This window comes from Maniola hyperantus, chromosome 9 (assembly GCF_902806685.2).
Source record: "Maniola hyperantus chromosome 9, iAphHyp1.2, whole genome shotgun sequence".
NCBI lineage: Eukaryota > Metazoa > Arthropoda > Insecta > Lepidoptera > Nymphalidae > Maniola > Maniola hyperantus.
In genome coordinates, this window is record NC_048544.1 from 14,605,365 (window position 1) to 14,625,341 (window position 19,977).

General features: G+C 40.2%; 2 protein-coding genes across 3 annotated transcripts in view; one reads left to right on the forward strand and one right to left on the reverse strand.

Moving 5' to 3' along the window:
• On the reverse strand, positions 1-8,143 carry LOC117985302 (collagenase-like). The gene is made up of 9 exons (XM_069500637.1): positions 8,096-8,143; positions 7,210-7,279; positions 6,483-6,642; positions 5,618-5,784; positions 4,953-5,054; positions 2,937-3,082; positions 1,670-1,778; positions 979-1,116; positions 1-5 (listed from the first exon to the last, which is right to left on the reverse strand). The coding sequence occupies exons 1-9, from the start codon at positions 8,141-8,143 to the stop codon at positions 1-3; spliced, it is 945 nt and encodes a 314-aa protein (XP_069356738.1).
• Positions 8,144-13,601: 5,458 nt separating this feature from the next.
• The window catches only part of LOC117984848 (cholesterol transporter ABCA5-like), a 61,272-nt gene continuing 54,896 nt past the window's right edge, over positions 13,602-19,977 (forward strand). For both annotated transcript variants that reach the window (XM_034971507.2, XM_034971508.2), the window contains exon 1: positions 13,602-13,831. In XM_034971507.2, coding sequence (XP_034827398.1) covers positions 13,755-13,831 — 77 coding nt within the window. In that variant the 5' untranslated portion in view covers positions 13,602-13,754. The remainder of the gene's footprint in view (positions 13,832-19,977) is intronic.

A 19,977-nucleotide genomic window follows, 5' to 3' on the forward strand; every position in this document is an offset into this window, starting at 1 on the left:
TCACACTAAAAGAGAATCTCATTACAACCTCATGGAAAGTCTCGTGTCCACCAAACGGAGGGACGCAAAACAAACTATTCCAGAGTATATTCTACTACTCTTCTTTCAACATACTAACCAAAGCTTTTCCCATTCGAAGCCCTGAAGCCTGACCGTATCTGACGAAGATACGTGGCCCAGAACTCCTCATTGCGAATTTCTGAGGCCAGAAGTATGCCACAAAGTCGGACGGATACGCGCTCATTCGTCAGGGCAGTATTTAACTAAAATTCGATTTAGTGACGCTGCACTTTGAGAACCACCGGCTAAGAACACTTGAATTATGCTGTCATCAAATAAAAAAAAAATTAAGCAGAACTAATTTGTATTGCTAATCTCCCATAATGCTGCCTACCTACCTACTTATTCTGTTTTGTCGGTCTATCTAGAACTAAGGCCTGAATCCACCCAGCTCTACCGAGGCTCAGCCAAGGCTAGTCTATCTACCTGTAAAACCTAACTCCAAACCTATCCACCTACCGGCTACCAACCGACAAATTACGACACGGTAATACCAAGAATTGACTTATTCACTTCATTAATTATTTTTTACGCAAAAGATCAGCCTGGCTGCCCAACGCGGAAATGGCATCATTCCACGCGGGCATGATTTGTACAGTTATTGGATAAGGCTAGCCTTAAATATTAATGTGATATATGCAATTTAAAAAAAACTCTTCTATTTGAAAGTATTGAAGGTAGTAAAAATAAACTATACATTCATTATTTATAAAAATAAAAAAGTAAATGTGAAAGAAATCAGTGCTCTCAATTATTTACATCAATTTCAAAATTTCCTTAAATAGGTCGGTAATACCTGCATTTACCTTAATTAATTATCACTATTACATTATCTAAAAATCCAATAATTAACAATCAAAAATTGTACAATAGTACCTATTTTGAGTAAATTATTTGATTTTATCATTGATGAAGAACCATGTGTATCTTCATCTTTTTCCGGAAGTACTCCAGGTGGCGTAGTTGGTCTGGGCGTGGTGGAAGGTGGGTTCCAGTCGAAGTTGATGCTAGTCACTCCCGTCAGCCACTCGTGATAATACCCTGGGCGGATGAACCCTGAAAATATTTTAGATTAAGCTTACTCGATATATCTTTGAAGACCAAAGTCTTCGAATAGTACGTGTTGCCAGTGATGACATATGGATCCGAGACATGGTCGCTAACTATGGGCCTCATAAGAAAGCTCAGTCACTTAGCGGGCGATGGAGAGAGCTATGCTTGGAGTTTCTCTACGTGATCAAATCAGAAATGAGGAGATCCGTAGGAGAATTAGAGTAACTGACATAGCTCAACAGGTTGCGAAGCTGAAGTGGCAATGAGCAGGGCACATAGTTCGTACAACCGATAAACGTTGGGGTCCCAAGGTGCTGGAATGGCGACCTCGCACCGGAAGACGCAGCGTTGGAAGACCTCCCACTAGGTGGACGGACGACATCAGACGAGTCGCAGGGATCCACTGGATTCAGGCGGCGCAAGACCGTGATGCGTAGAAGTCCCTACAAGAGACCTATGTCTAGCAGTGGGTGCAGGTTGATATGATGATAATGAATGAAGCATATTCAATCCAATGTGTACAGTGTACTGTGTTTCTCAAGGCAACAGCTCTTACCAGCAGGGAAGCCCATGTCGCAGCCACCGCCGAACACGAAGGAGAAGACACCAACTTGGGACGGGACGCCGTCCATGTCGATCCCGACCAACGGCCCACCGCTGTCACCCTGAAGGAGAGGATAATCAGTAATCACACTATCACAGTATCACTTAATATTATAAAAGCTAAGTTTGTATGTGTGTGTTTGTTTGTTTGTTACTCTTTCAAAAAACTACTGAATGGATTTGGCTGATTTGGAATGGAGATTGATTATACCCTGGATTAACATAGACTACTTTTTATCCCAGAAAATCAAAGAGTTTCCTCGGGATTTTGAAAAGTATAGAATAATTAAAGTCACATTGTTTAGAGACTTCCGACTCTCGGGGCTCCACAGTGAGCATATCCTTGCCGGATTCGGCTAGGCTGGCTTCGGCCTTAGAGGCGTTCAGGCATAATCCCGCGGATGGTAGCTTCGCACCACCAGCCGCTTGGCCGAGTGCATGAACCAAATGTCCATGCCCGTCAAGACAGGCGGACGGACGGCGACGACGGTCGGACCGATGGACAGCGGAGTCTTAGGCTGAGATCTATAGAGCGCACTTTACTCATACTTAAGATTGAGTTAATACAAGACAGAGTTATGTGAGAGATGTAACTCTGTCTCGTTTAAACTCTGTCTTAAGTCTAAGCTAAGTCAGAGTGCGCTCTATAGATCTCACCCTTAGTGATAGGGTCCCATTGGCACTGTACGGAGTTCTACAAATATCACAGCCATCTTGGGTTTAAAAATGGACGACGACATTTTCGTTTCGTAATAAAAGCTTCTGATAATATATAAACCATATAAACTATAAAGAAACAAACAAACAAACAAATACACCAAATGATATAAAGAACACTAAATGGTAATTTAAAATAAAATAAAAATGTACAGTTTTGTATGAATGCTAGTATGAATGTGTTGTATAAATGTTTTCGTATGAAAGGTTAACTAACACCTAATAAGTAGGCACCTACCTAAAAATATAATCGTGTGAGGTCAATGATCTTTGTCAGACCTGGCACAGGTCTATTTGGGCTGCAAATTGCAAACACCAGTCTCGGTTTTTATCTAGTGCTTTGGTCTAAAAGTGTGGTGTAAAATGTTCACTTTTAATTAAGTCGAAATAAAATAAAAATAAAAATTAATAAAATAATATTTTCAGTAATCAACTACTTAATACTGCAAACCTCTCTGCTTTGGGTAAAGAAGTTTCACGTTAATTAAAAAAAATGTTGAAACCTGGCAAGTGGACTGGCTGCTGACGTTGTAGCTGCTGGCGCAGATGGTGGAGGCGATGACGCTGGTGCCTCCGCCGAAGGCGGATCTGCAGCGCGCGTTGCTGGTGCCGAAGAGGTACACCCAGTTCAGTATCTCGGGGGAGGGGCCTAGCAAATGATACAGTCACATTTTCTTAAAAGAATATTAGCCATTTTAGCGTTTAAACTATCGTGAGTGATTTCCATTATACATATTTCACACTAGGCTTTACTCACGTGTTTAGTCGAAGCTAGCCCGACTAGTTTCGAACCCATCCGGGGGTCTTTTTCAAAGGGAGTCAGTTCGCGCACGCGTCGCGATTGAGACTGTCGAAACTAGTCAGGCTAACGTCGACTAAACACGTGAGTAAAGCCGGATGTGAGATAGGTATGTATAATATTAGCCATGTTAATTATGATCAATATTCCCCTTTCCCAACTAAGCGTATAGCGTTGAGCTTCAATAGCTCAACTGGTAAAGGAGTGGACTGAAAACCGAAAGGTCGACGGTTCAAACCCCGCCCGTTGCACTATTGTCGTACCTACTCCTAGCACAAGCTTCACGCTTAGTTGGAGAGGAAAAAGGGGAATATTAGTCATCTAACATGGCTAATGTTCTTTTAAAAAAAAACAAAAAAGCTAGTGATAGAAGTAGGTACGCCAATAGTGCAACGGATAAGCGTTGAGCTGTTGAGGCTATAATTCGTGTATCAAGGTGCAGCTAGATAAAATAAAATAAAAATTAAGTAATACCATCAATACTAAAATTGCCTCATTTCTAACTCAAACCGCTAGGATATAGAACGCCCTTCCAGCATCAGTTTTTCCCTTCAATTTTAATAAGAATAAATTTTAATGAAGGTACCCTTCAAATCAATAGTGAATAGGCATCTTCTAGGCAAGCGTATTTATAGGCTGCATCATCACTTGCCAGCAAGCAGGTCTGATTGCAGCCAAGCGCTAGTTTATAAATTAAAAAAAATGTTATCAATCGATGATTTGATAAAAATAAGCGACGACAGGGCGCGTTATCAACGCAGTTTACTAGAAATTTAAAATGTATGTATTTGATAAAATCCACATAAAATCTGATAAGTAAGCGCTGTCACCGCTCAAGAATTTTTAAGTATTAGTTCAGTGATAATATTATGATCTAGTATATGTTCCTAGATGTTCCTACGAAATATAAGTTCGCAACAGGTTTAGATGGCAATCGAGGTAAAAGGCGGGGGACGGACGCCCCGAACACACGCACATCACCCGCGCCCGCCCGCATCGGGTTAGCGCAGGGGCTGTGCGGGTGTGAGTCTATCGTCCGTAAAGAAACCAGTCCTCGAGTCGGAAGGCGCACCTTTGTGTTCCTGGTGCGCCTCAGACGGTGTTTAGGGACTTCATTGGTCCCCTGAGGTGGGTCCTCAGCAGGCGCCGCTGGCTGGGTTGCGCGAACGTGTTTGGCCCCGTAGCCCAGCCACCAGGCGATGCGTGGAACATCGTGGGGTTTTAGTCGGTAAGAGTCCGACATAACCTCCGCACCTCCCCGGGTGCGGTGGCATCCATGAGGATTTCCCCACGGAAAAAAAAAAAAAAAAAAAAAGGGGCTGTGCGGGTGTGCGTGGCGTTTCCTCCCCGTTTGCCATCCTGACCTGTCGCGTACTATCTAATTCTATGGATGGTCACCGCACGTTATTTTACTTTACTCATTTAATTTAAAACGTAGTTTCTGAATAAATAAATAGAGCTTAATAAAACTGGAATTTAAAATAATTCTAGAACTGAAGAATTTGGTCTTAACTCTTAAGTAAACGCACCCTAAAGTTTTACCGAGTGCCCCTTGATTTGTTAGTCTATCACTATCAAGTGAAGAAAAATATTTTTTTAAAGCCCGGCACGCCACGGGCCAATTCGATTAGTGATAGATGACGTGATTGCAAGTTCGCGTCATCTATCAATTATCTGATTGGTCTGCTGAACACATCCCGGGCCTGTCTTAGTTTAGTACCGTTGGCCGACGTTTGTCCCCAACCGCTGGTCTGCAGTCGGATCCTGTCGTAATTTTTATCCTTATCCGCAGACGCCTGTAGCCTGATGGGCTGAACGAGGTCTGAAAGAGAGCATAATTATTATTAGAAATATCTACTTAATAATGCTGTGATAGCCTAGTGGTTAGGACCTCCGCTTTCTAATCGGAGGTCGGAGGATCGATCCCGATGCACCTCTAACTTTTCGGAGTTCTCTCTCTCTAGGCTGGTTTCCGCACTTAAACGTTTCCGTCTGTTGTGCATGTTTTCGGAGTTATGTGCATTTTAAGTAATTAAACATCACTTGCTAAATAACGGTGAAGGAAAACATCGTGAGGAAACCTGCATGCCTGAAAGTCCTCCATAATGTCCTCAAAGGTGAAGTCTACCAATCCGCACATGGCCAGCGTGGTAGAGTATGGCCAAAACCCTTCTCACTCTGAGAGGAGACCGGTGCTCTGTAGTGAGCCGGCGATGGGTTGATAATGATGATGATGATGACTTAATAAGTAGAAAAGTTTTATATACTGTTTTCATATAGATATAATCTGCCACTGGTATTTCTTCAGGCTTTCTATCGAGAAGAGCCAGCAAGAAATTCGACTTGCTTTTTTCAAAAGTTCAAATAAGTAGGTACATCAGTTACCATTGAACTGGAGGACTCTATTGAACTTGATGACACCGATGTCGTTGTGCTGCACCCTTGCTTGTGACTCGTCGTACTCGGGGTGGTTGTAATAGTCCGTCGTCTCAAACAGCAGCTGAGGACGGCTCAGGGCGCGACCACCAGCACGAATGACGATGGTCACACGGCTGAAAAGGAAAGAAAATATAATCACTACAATTTATAAATTCGAAAGTGTGTAATTTGTTTACTGGTTTGCCCTTCAATTATATGGCAATGCAACGGAGCAATGAATCAACCTAATGGTTAAATGGTTAGTGATCAAATCAGGAATGAGGAGATGCGTGGGAGAACTAGAGTAACCGACATATCTCTACAGATTGCGAAGCTGAAGTGGCAATTTGCAGGGCACATAGTTACATAGGGCACATAGCACATAGTAGACACGGAGTCGCTGGTTTCAGGCGGCGCAAGAGCGTAGCGTGTGGAAGACATATACCTATGTTTAGCAGTGGACTTCTATCAGTTGATGATGATGATGATGATGAATGGTTAAATTATCTTATCAATAAAGTTACTTCATCACTCGAACTCCAAGACGACATTATTTCCCGACGACACACGCGGCTCTGCATAATTTTCTGCAGGAATGTGCGAAAGTGGATTATTAGATGTCTAGAAATCTTGCAATTCGCGTAGACGAGTGAACTTTACTTGTGGTTACGTCTTTTACATGGACATTGCGTAAATGTGCGTGTATGTCGGACCAATCAGTCGCGAGCAAGCGCTCGCAAACACACGCATTTAGTGTACAGTACTTATACCGATTCGACATAAACACAAGCAGGAGCCATGAGTCGTCTTCGTGAAATGCAAATACACTAACTTGGCGGTGCAGTGGGCAGCGGTGAGCCCCCACTCACTGTGGATGATGGTGGCGCCACAAGCGGCGACGAGCCCGTTTATGTTAACCATACGGAGAGAGAGCTGGTACGGGATCTGGCCCTCCTTCGCTTCCCAGCCCGAGACGATTCTGCTCGTACTGACTGCAAAGTGCAAATATCGAATCAATGATTCAATACTAGCTTATTCCAGCGACTTAGTCCGCATGAACTACACAAATTTCGAACCCCTATTTTACCCCCTTAGGGATTGATTTTTTAAAAACCCTTTCTTAGCGGATGCCTACGTCACAATAGATATCTGCATGCAAAATTTAAACCAGATCCGTCCAGTGGTTTTAACTGAGCGTTCATAGATCAGTCAGTCAGTCAGTCAGCTTTTCCTTCCAGCTGGGTTATTAAAGGGGCGGAACCAACAAATTCCTAAAAGACCGGCAACCTTGGACGATCTAACCTATAGATCGTCCAAGCCGGCAACGCATCGGCGGCGGTTCCCTTGGACGATCTATAGGTTAGATCGTCCAAGGCGGTTCCTCTGGTGCTGCAAATGTTCATGGGCGGCGGTAATCACTTAACATCAGGTGATCCGCCTGGTCGTTTGCTCGCTATATCTATTAAAAAAATATCTACACTATTAAAAAACTAATAAAAATACATAATAAACAAAGTCCGCATTAAAAAACAAAAAAAAAAAACGTTAAAAATACATACCACCTCGTACATTTTCTACGAAATCTAGTTCTACTGGTGTGGTTTGCCGACTTTGTGCACACGCGTTAGCCTGAAAAATAATAGCAAAAAAATTAATTATTAAATAGGTGTTACGTCAAAAAGTATTTGACCTTGTACCTGCGCAGTGGATGAGTTTAAGTTAAGCTTATCAATCACGTTACGTTGACTCCAATATGACTTGGTATATTTATATTTATTTATTTATATTTAATGAGAAAGATAATGTTCAATCAACACGTTGTCCCGTCACCGATGATTCATTGATTGATTGATATCAATAATATGACTATTCCAATAACTAAACTATACCCACTGATGTTGGAGGAGCCACCTTAGTCTAAATATATAAAAGGAAAAGGTGACTGACTGACTGACTGACTGATCTATCAACGCACAGCTCAACCTACTGGACGGATCGGGCTGAAATTTGGCATGCAGATAGCTATTATATTATATAAATATATGAAAGGAAAAGGTGACTGACTGACTGACTGACTTATCTATCAACGCACAGCTCAACCTACTGGACGGATCGGGCTGGAATTTGGCATGCAGATAGCTATTATGACGTAGGCATCCGCTAAGAAAGGATTTTTGAAAATTCAACTCCTAAGGGGGTGAAATAGGGGTCTGAAATTTGTGTAGTCCACGCGGACGAAGTCGCAAGCATATGCTAGTGAGAAATAGACGGGCGCGTTTGGAACCCTCGTAGCTTTAGTTTTAAGTTTGCGTTATAATTATCACCACTATATCTTACAAATCTAACACTATACCAGACAATCAATAAGAGTAATTTATTACCTATTTTGAATAAATCATTTGACTTTGACTTTGACTTTGACTTTGAATAAAAAGGTATATTTACCCAACTCAACGCCAACATGAACACAAGAACTCGCCCCGCCGCCGCCATATTTGCAATACTTAGATTAACGTACAATAATAATATTATATTGAATTTTGTTAGAGCCCGCTTCATAGAAGCGATAGCTCGTTGATGGGTGGTGTCTAAAATCTAAGATATAGTATATTATATACTCTCCTAAAATAGTGTTGTTTATACAGATAACGGAAACAACGTTATCTGTGCGAGTCACCCTTTCCCTCTAACCGCACCTCACCCCGAGAGAGGTCGGGTGAATGAATTTTGCTCGTTTTTTTTGGTCAAAAACGGCAAAGTGAAAATTGCAAATCGATGTTTGGACTTTGGAATTCTGGACGTCTAAGTATTTTTGGTAAAAGAAAACATTGTTTTACACCAACTAAGTAAAGACATTTGAAATTATTATAAAGTGTGAATGAAGTTGTTAATTCTTAAATTTTCTTGTTTTTTATATAATTTATAATTTATAATTTATATACGCACGAAAAGCCTCAAAATTTGCTCTAACTTTTAATATAAATTCAATGCCCGATGTATCTAATTAGTGAGGTTAATAGTTTCGAACTTGGATTCGAAAATTTTACTAGAGTCGAGTCGAAGTAACCAATGATAGAGCTATCATCATCATCATCATGATCAACTGATCGCCGGCCCACTACTGAACACGAGTCTCCTCTCAGAATGAGAAGGATTTCGGTCATAGTATTTTACCCCTTTAGTGGTTGAAATTTCAAAAATCCTTTCTTTGCGGATGTCTACGTCATTATAGCTATCTGCATGCCAAATTTCAGCCCGATCCGTTCAGTAGTTTGAGCTGTGCGTTTATAGATCAGTCCTTTTCCTTCTACAATTTAGATTTAGATCATTGGAATTGAGAAACATAAAAAATGTACTTATGATATACTTTAATCACTGTTTGCTTAATTAATTTACAAGTATACAATGAACTGCTGCCATTCTGTGTGTCACCAGAGAGTTCATAGATCCGCCCAAAGCCGCCCTAGAGAACCGTCAGAGAGGGTTAGGGCGTGTCTGCACTATTAGCAATCTATCTAACACTACCTATCGCTTACTAGAAAAATAGATAACATGTTAAAATAAAACTGCAGATATAGCAAAACCCCCTTAGCATTGTTCAATTTTCTTCAACGATTGGGCGAACTTTTTTTTCTTTATTATGGTTACAACTTTCTGGTACAAACAAAAAATAAAATAAATGATTGACCTGTTGATCATGCTAAAAAAAATTTTTTGTTGGAAGACTGCTGAAGTCGAGTCGAAAAAATTGTTACATCTCTATTACCGTTTTGCTAATCATATCAGATGGACTAAGAGCCCGCGAGGGCCAGCCCTTCCTTATTTTATAAAAGCTAAAAGTTTCTCCGCGTATTGTCCCTAACACAGGGAGGAACGATCATTGACTATGAAGGTTGGATTATGGTGAATTTGAGAGATAGCGGGTAAAAAAGAGCATGACGTGATTTCTAGCATTACTTATTCCGAAGAAAATATAATAAAATAGACTTTTTACTTTAACGTTAGATTTTTTACACCTTTGTTAACTAGGTACCTGTTATTTCCCAAAGCCACCAGGATCCAAACTTCATAGTCACTGATCGTTCCTCCCTGTGTTACAGTAGGTACGTAGAGAAAATTTCAGCTTTTATAAAATAACGAAAGTCTGGCACTCGCTGGCTTTCAGTCTAAGATTAGGAATTGATAATAATTTATCGTTCGGTAAAATATTATCAATTCGTTTGAAGCGAATTTTGTTTTTCCATATCTATCTGTCTATCTAATTAAATGGAATTCAGGCTTTAAGTTTCGGGTAATTTCAATTTTTCGAAAAGATTAGTACAATCGGAGCGTGTGAGGAAAATTTTGAAAAGGTATCTGGGTACAGAGACCACTACGGTGATAATCATAGTGATAACTAAAAGCTGTGATAGCCTAGTGGTTAAGACGACAGCCACCTATTCGGAGGATCGGGGGTTCGTTTACGGGCACGCACCTCTAAGTTTTCGGAGTTACGTGCGTTTTAAGCAAAGGTAAAGGATTTGATTCAAAGGATTTGAGTAATGTAATTTTTTTTGTAAGTATAATTCTGTTAGTGGTTCAATAAAATAAAACAAAATAAAATAAAATATAATAAAGCAGTTAAATATGAGTTATGTTAACGAAGAAGGAAAATAAGAAAAGACAGCTGCATGCCTGAAAGTTAGCTAAGAGAGAAGCCTTTGACAGTTTTTAAAAATAGACTTTAGAAAATTTATTTTATATTTATTTGGTTTGCATCACAATACACCGCAAGGCAGTAGACAATCATTCGTACACAGTCTATACCACCCATTATTAGAAAATATTTATAAATAATGTACTTATAAGATATATTCGTTGTCTCGGTTAGTTTTATTGAGTAAGTAGGTAAGTGAATGTTCAATTAATAAGAAGACGAAGAAGATTGTTCTTTGCCCCAATTTCCCAGTTAAATAGCCACTTCAGTGAAACGCTGAGAGGTTTAAGGGGCCCTTGAGATTTAAGTCAAGATTTAAGGACTCTAAAGATCTTAGAAAACGGCCGTCGGGTAAGATTGGCATGGTTAGGAAAATTTTGAGCAACGGCTGTTGTAAGAAAAAAAACCTATTAACTAGAAGGACAGATTTTTACGCTGATGCGTAAAAATCTGGCCTTAAACAAATTTTTTTATTTTTATTTTTTTATAGTCTCGGGCATCGGCTAATTTCGGCCGTTTTTGACGAAAGTTGGTACGGAACTAGCTTGCGTACCACAGAAGGATATTACTAGGTGCTTGGCAGAGCCATCCCATAAATGGCTGCAGTACTCCATACACGATCGTGCAACTAATAATTGTGCTTGGTACAGGGTATTTATTTTACGTAGGACATCTTGTGCACTTATGATAATCAGGACTCTACCACCGCGCCGGTTCGGAAAGCAACTTCTACTGAGAGGAGTTGGTGCCGGTTAATAACATCTGATACCTAAAATAATCCTTAAAATTAACCTAATCCTGTAACCGAGTCGTATGCGGTAGGATCTGGGAGCCCACTGCATTATTCCCAAAACACCCCTACCGTTATGTGATGAATGGGAAGGGATCACGACCCTCAGCAGCGAAGAATACGACGGGTGCGTAAAGTAAAGCATAATTCGTGTGAAGCGTTCACAAAGGGAGGTATAAATAGGCCCGCGTAGCTGTCACACGCGCCGTATTGCAGTGGTCGTGAACCGCGCATGCGTCGCTGGGTTGTCAGGGGAAGATACTCTATTTCCTTTCCCCGGGAAATTACCCGATTATACTCTATCCGCGGAAACAAGTTAGTATAGGACTCTCTCTGTTAAGTTATCGTATACAAATGACAGAGACGAAAATCTAAGTGGGTGTTAACCATTTTGAGTCACCAACGAATGCTCGCTACTTTCATATAAAAAACACCACTACCGTTATGTGATGAATGGAAAGGGATCGCGACCCTTAACAAATCACGAGAGAGTAAAGTAAAGCATATTCGTGATAATCGTTCACAAAGGGATGTATAAATTAGTGGTGTCAAATGCTGTTAAACTTACATAATATAATATCAATAATTGTTATTAAAATTTATTGATAATTAAACACGTTAAAAATATAACACTGACAAAAAAAAAACACGATACCTACCCCACTTGATTTCATCTTACTTTGAAAATTGGAAACACTACTTTCATGAACACATTTAAATTTATTTTTGGTGATGTAACCAAACGAGTCGCAGGGAGCCGCTGGATTCAGGCGCCGCAAGACCGTGGCGTGTGGAGTGGAAGTCACTGCAATAGACTTATGTCCAGCAGTGGACGTCTATCGGTTGATGATGATGATGATGATGACGTGACCAGAAATTACGGTTTTCAAATTTTCCCCCTTGCGTGTGCTATAAAACCTAGGTACCTACCTACCTGATAAATTCATGATTCTAGGTCCACGGGAAGTACCCTGTAGGTTTCTTGACAGACAGACAGATAGACAGCCAGACAGACAGACGGACGCACAGACAGACGGACGGATGGACGCACAGACAGACGGACGGACGGACGCACAGACAGACGGACGCACAGACAGACAGACGGACGACCGGACGGACAGACAACGAAGTGAGCAAAATAAACTACACCATCAAATTACTTACCCGAAAAAATAAACTAGCAAAAAGTCTATGAACGCGCACTATCGTTAATCGAACAGTATCGTTAATAAACAGAAATAACAAAAATTTCGACTATTGTATTATTTATGTATCAAATCAAAGCATCAACAAAAATAACAAAATTATTTAACTTATTTATTAACACTTCGTAGGTATTCGATGGGAACAACAAAATCATTTGATATGTTAAATTTATCATCATATCGATGTGGTGCTATTTAACATTATATTAGTTGACTTGTTATTTTTAACCATATTCAATGCATCGGTATTTTTAGCGCATGACGTAATCGGTCGCAATCGGTAGGTATAATGTCGTCGCGCGCGCGTTTTGCACCGCGCGCTCGCTTCGAAATTTAATTTCCTGGAATCTTTGCGCTACCTACTGCAGCTACTTAGAACGTAGGTATAGGTCCTAACTATAATAATATTAATATGTATTTTTTGATTTAATAATATTTTTTTATTTAAAATTGTTAAGTTTTAGTATCGCAGTTAATCAACAAACTTTAATATGTGTTAAATTAACAGGTTAATAAATAAATTGGTCACCTCTAGTATAAATAGGCCCGCGTAGCTGTCACACGCACCGTATTGCAATGGTCGCGAACCGCGCATGCGTCGCTGGGTTATCAAGGGGAAAAACATCTATTTCCTTTCCCCGTAAAATTATCCGATAGTATAGAAATTAGAATAAGAAAGGTTTGGGCTATTGGCTGTCACGCTTCAGTACAGATTGGCAGACTTCACACACCTTTGTGTACATTATGGAGAACTCTCGGTCTCGGCCATGGAGGTTTAATCGCGATGTTTTCCTTCACTGTTAATGCATGTGTTTTTAATAATTGCTTAAAGCGTAAAGAAAAAAGTTAGAGCTACGTGCCCGGGATCGAACCCGCACCTACCTCCCTAATAAGAGGCCAACGTCTTAACCACTAGGCTATCGCCGTTTTTCTTCTTTATATTTTACTAGATGATGCCTGCGACTTCGTCCGCGTGGATTTAGGTTTTTAAAAATCCCGTGGGAACTCTTTGATTTTCTGGGATAAAAAGTAGCCTATGTCCTTCCCCGGGATGTAAGCTATCTCTGTACCAAATTTCGTCAAAAGCGGTTGAACGAATGGGCCGTGAAAAGCTAGCAGACAGACATACAGACAGACACAGACTTTCTAATATTAGTATGGATTTATTTACTTTCCCTTAATCAGAGCAAATGATATGTATCTGGCAATACCGATCACCAATTTGGCGCGCGCGCGAAAGAATCCCCCAAAGCCAAATCATCATGGCGGACGCTCGCGTCGCGTGCCTGCCGTACTAACTCGCCATTATTACCGCGATCTTGTGAAATAAGTGCAGTGTCAATAATGTTATAGTGTAGTGCCATAAATAGGTCGATAGGTTTCCCGTGTGCCAGTGCGATACCGTTGTGTTGCATGAGTGATCCTAATGGCGTGTTGGGAAGTGCGCGGGACGATGGACGCCTGTCACCGGCCAGCACCGAACAGCTAACGTTAGTATTTTATCGAAAAAAGTAAAGAGAAATGTAATAATCCATTACAGTAAAAAGGTTAAATAAAGCTAGAACTCAGAGCCGTAAAAAAAATTGGCGGTTTCAGCGATCGATGAGTGAAAAAAATGGTTTGTCTAACTTAATACCTTACACAGCGTCATTAAAGTTAATGTCAGCGATACAGTAGGTATGTTAGTACATACGAGTACTTAGCTATTTTACTCTGAAAAAGAAAATCTTGAGGGCTATAATCCAGAACCACAACATCCGTAACAAAAAAAATGTAGTGGTTCCGACGATCGATGAATGAAAAAAAAAGAATGGGTTGCTTAACTTAATTCGGCTTTAAATCGTCATTAAAGCTAACGTGTAGCTATTTTACCCAGAAAAAGGAAAACTTGAGGGCTAGAACCTAGAACCATAAGATCCGTAACAAAACTGTATTCTTTTCTGCGATCGATGAATGAAAAAAAAGGAATGATTTGTCTTACTTAATTCAGCGCTTGAACGCTCGTAGCACACGAGTAGATATACGGATATCTACTCATGTGCTCGAAGCGTCGTAGTAACTATTTTACTCTAAAAAAGAAAAACTTAAAGTTAACAATGAATGTATCACGTGGGCTAGAACCCAGTACCACAAGATCTGAAGGCGTGAAATGGTGCCAAGAATGCATTTGCAATGCTGCATTTCCACGCTGGACAGCCAGGCGCAAAAAATGAGCCAGTCCTTCTGTCACCAGATGAGGCTTTTAATCGCGGTGAAATGTCTCGTAATTTTTTTTAGCACTAAGACTCCACGGCAGACGGATCAAAAATGTAACTCTCGATAAGAGAGGCATACTTGCGCCGCTTGCCGTTTTCAGCTGTGTCTGCTGTGGCTCCCGGTCTTGATGCCGTCTCCCTAACATGACACGGTACCAATGTGTCAACGTATAGTTGCGTCCCATATTAGCGCCCATCCCCGTTCCCAGGGAACCAGTGTCTATCCATCAGGTCTCTTGCCATTATCCCGACAAATCCCTGCCGGCTCAATGAGCGTAGGAATGTCTAATTGAATTGAATCTAATCATCTAATCGCTAATTGAATTTTATATGAGCAAAGTTAAATATTTTAAAGCAGACATTTCCGTTCCTTATTGCGTTGAAACTTCGTTGAAAGCGTTAAATTAAATTATTTCGCAATGAGATTTCAAATTACGAAATGCGTATTGAACAAATTGCGTACAAATCCATTCGATCGTATGAAGAAGCCGTGCCATTCCTTTATCCAATTATCCACGGCCCGTCAATTAAACGTTTATACGGCATCAGACGATTCTTAGTAATCCTACTCTAAACTGCTTAAAATTTCCATACAAATAGGTATTAGATAAGTCTAAAGCCTTAATTAGGTACTCCTACGCTAAGTCGGTCTTATGCAAATTAGTGAAATATTTTCGTGACTGTAATATTATTATGTACCTGCAGGTCGATTTCGTAAAACCAGCATCAATTTTTATTACAATCTCAATAGCTGTGATTGGCTGAATTTGTGCGAGTGAGCGAGCGTCAACCAATCAGAGGTGATTGCGATCGTGACATTGTAGCTGTCATTCTCCCGTAATCGCGCAGCTGAGTTTCTTTATTCTAAATACTCGTGTATGCCAAATTTCATGATTCTAGGGTTAACGGGAAGTACCCTGTAGGTTTCTCGACAGGCAGACAGACAGACAGACAACAGATAACAAAGTGATCCTATAAGGGTTCCGTTTTTCCTTTTGCGGTACGGAACTCTAAAAAACGTCTTACAACTCTTCAAGAGAACAACAAACACTCAATTCAATCCACCTTAAGAAGTTAAGTCCGTCTTAAGGCGGACTCATCTTAAATACCTTTGGCAAAGTACTTCAAACCCTCGGTAAATTCTATTTAAGTACATATAACAAGTTTCTTTTGAAGGGTTGACCGTTGAACGATGTGTATTTCACTTCAAGGGTCGTCTTATTATTCGAATAATTCAATGGGGTGACCATCTGATGCTGGCAAGGTTATAACCTACTCATTCATTAAATGCTAAACGTGTACACATACCTATGTACGCTTTTATAACATGGCTAGCTTAAGGGGGCTCAGGACGGTGCTTTTTTCATACAAACGTAGGAGGGTAATTACTACATTACTTGATACTGTACGCTGAAAACTAAGTATTATATCGATTAATCTCGTCATTATCTAGGTTTATTGATATATGAAACATTGAAAAAAAAAATGATTTTTTAAGTTACGAGGCTCAAAAGATTACTATTTTAACACTAAATTTATGCTAACTTTGGGCGTAAATAAATAAGATTAGGGGTATGAAAATTCTAAAGAAATTTAACATTAGACATAGTTTATTTATTCATTAGTTGAAATAACTATACTTTGCAAACATAAACTTAGTAGGTAGTTTTTTCTCAAAAATACTTTTCCTAAACCCTTGATTTCGGTGAAAATCATCGTTGCCTCTCACTTTTCTCATACAATGTCAAGTGAAAAGCAAACAGGTTCGGTCGGGCGTACTGCGTCACCTTAATGCTCGCGACTTCGTCCACGTGGACTACAAAAATTTCAAACCCCTGTTTACTCCTTTAAGAATTGAATTTCCACAATAGCTGTTTGCATGCCAAATTTCACGATTCTAGGTCAACGGGAAGTAGGTACTTGTAGGTTTCTTGACAGACACGACAGAGCAACCGACAATGAAGTGATCCTAAGGTTTTCTTTTTTTCTTTTGAGGTACAGAATCCTAAAAATATGACTGAAAACAGCCATACAACCGCCATATTGATTTTGTTTAAAAAAAAATTATAGCCATTGTCACATAAAAGTATGCTCCTAAAAAAAGCATATTATACAGTCGCAGACTATGTAAACGATAAAAAAGCTTGGATTTGACTCGCTCCAGCAATGCACGGGGCTTCAATGGCTTGTATAGTACGGTATAATAACGATATGGATATGGATTTTTAGCATGTTGTAACAGTTTTTAACTAAGTGACGCAGTCATGTGCCGCTAGGTGTCATGACGGTCTCATTTTAGGACTTTCTTCTATTCTATAGCATAATCTTGTATATCAAATATTTGAAAAGAGCAACCGCCGAGTTTCTTGCTGGTTCTTCTCGGTAGGAACGGCATTCCGAACCAGTGGTAAATTAAAACTACCTGACTATTCATAAGCACTTTTAAAAAGTTTACATGAATAAAAAAACATTCTATTCTATTCTATTCTACTCAGATGATGTAAGGATACATCCAAAGTTCTTAAAGCATTTAGATTGGATTTAAAAGAGCGTGGATTTAACCTGCAGCTCGTTCCAGCAACGCACAACACTGCAAAAAGTATTTTATACATGGCATAATCTTTTTTTTTTTTTACCTATGTCAAATATTTGAAAAGAGCAACCGCCGAGTTTCTTGCTGGTTCTTCTCGGTAGGAAAGGCATTCCGAACCAGTGGTAGATGCATCGGACTATTCGATAGTACATACTTGTAAAAGTTTATTTGAATAAAAAAGATTTTTATTTTTATTTTATTTTATTTACATGTATTTGGTGGAATAAAGAATATGATGATGAATATCATAATAATAATTTGTTATATTTGTCCCAAGTACATGAAATAAAGACATTTCATTTCATTTAATGCCTTTGTTAGGTTATTAGGTATATTCTGTTATTCGACATCCATTTCATCCAATTTCCAATATTAATATTGGAATGCGTAGGTTGGATATTGGATATTATTGGACTTCCCATCCCAATTTATCAGTGGCTTTGTTGATAATAATATCCTCAGTGTAGAGATATTTTCTACATTTGTATAGGATATAGATTAGACTTACATAATTTTTTTAAGATACACATTTTACACAGCATGTAGGTATGTCCAGAGGCGTCTCTAGCCCTTGTGGCGGCTGGCGCCCGTGTGCAACCAGTACCCTGGCGCCCTCTAGTGGGAGCAGGGTCAAAATGGAATACTAACAGTTATATTTTCAAACGGAAATTCGGATGCAAATGGTGCAATTTTAAATGATGACGGCGTCGGCCATAACACGAGCGCAGGGTCTTTGAGAGCGCCGGCAGCGACGCATCTTTGGAGGTGTCGCATTAGAGGGAGCTCGGCGCCCCCTTAGACCCGGCGGTGTGCGCCGCACACCCTGCACCATAGGTAAAGACGCCTCTGGGTATGTCTACGTATCTAAGTTTAATATAAGTAGTAAGATATTTATACAGGGTATAACCAGAACCAGATTCGTTTTTGCCAGTGTTCTGGTTACACCCTGTATAAGTAATATATGTTAATTAAACACTATTGAGTAGGTACGGATCTCCTCTTAAAATGAGAAGGATTCGGCTTAGACCCATAGACCATAGTCATAGTTCACGCCATAGTCTACCGCGTTGGCCAAGTGCATATTGGCAGACTTCACACCCCTTTGATTACATTATGGATCAGGCATGATTCATGAAGGTTTTCTCACGATGTTTTCACTGTTAAAAGATAGTGATTTTTAATTGCTTAAGACGTAAAACTCCGAAAAGTTACAGGTACCTCTAACTGTGCCCGGGATCAAACCCCGGACCTCTGAATAAGAGGGCAGAAGTGTTACGGCCGTTAATAGTCAATCTATAATCCACTATCTACGATAAGTTACTTAGCAACCTTAAATTAATTTTGTCAAAAAATACCTACCATGTTGTTTTCGAAAAATCATCACCTTCCTTCCTTTTGGCTTTGCCTAGTTAATTAGGACTAAAATTCCCCTTTTCCCTCCAACTAAGCGAAAAGCTTGTGCTAGGAGTAGGTACGACAGTAGTGCAACGGGCGGGGTTTAAACCGGCAACCTATCGGAATTCAGTCCGCTCCTTTACCGTTGAGCTAATGAATTACATATCGATACAATATTACAGATAGATCAATAGGCTATCTCCGTTTGTTTTATATCAGTGCTTAAATATATAATACGTAATACGAGTGTTATAAAACTAGAATTAAGTAGGCCAATATAAAAATAATGATCCATGAAATAGAGTTAAGTGAGAGAACACTGAGCTCGGGTAGCTGAAAAGTGTAAACTTTACGATTCATAAACTACCATAATAGTTTTCTCACTATATGAAAAACTTGAAGTGGCAGAATGTCCTAAGACAGTTTAATATCAGTTTTTCCAAAGCTACGTACAATCCATTTTGTGATGCCAATTGTTTAGACTTATTTATAGCTTTTTTAACACATACAGAGGCGTCTCTAGCCCTTGTGGCGCCCGTGTGCAACCAGTACCCTGGCGCCCTCTAGTCTAGTAGGAACAGGGTCAAAATGGAATACTAACAGTTATATTTTCAAACGGAAATTCGGATGCAAATGGTGCAATTTTAAATGATGACGGCGTCGGCCATAACACGAGCGCAGGGTCTTTGAGAGCGCCGGCATCGACGCATCTTTGGAGGTGTCGCATTCTTGGGCGCTCGGCGCCCCCTGAGACCCGGCGCCCGTGTGCGCCGCACAGCCTGCACCATAGGTAAAGACGTCTCTGAACACATATGTATATTATGTTTGAGACGGAGGAGGACCCTGAGACACAGGTTTATTAAACTTACTTCAGGGTTCCCGACACTAAACTGTAAACCGATAAATGTTGTCATAAATAAATTTTCATTTCATTTCATATGGGTGCGTGACCTCGTATTCGAAAAGTACATACCTAAAAAGTACGTACCTCGTTAAGTATACTTTGACTACGGTTTCTAAATGAATTTAACCACTTACCTAACCATGACGTAGTTGTTTACCGTACTTCTAGTCCACTCTGGTATAGTAAGTGACAGGTCGAGATGGCAATTGGGGTGGGGACGCTCTGGACACCCGAACAGCCCCCGCGCTAATCCGGTGCGGGATAGCGCGGGTGACGTGTGCGTGTGCGGGGCATCCCCTCACCTCATACCCCGATTGCCATCTAGACCTTTTTTTTTTTTTTTTCTCTAGGAGGAGGAAAAATCCCTAATGGACTTCTGTCTATCGACAGGGTGTGTCCGACTCGCACAGACTAAAAAGACATCCCCCTCTGCGAGATCAGCACGGAACCGTGTAACATTACTTCGTGCTGACCCTCTGGTTGTTCTCT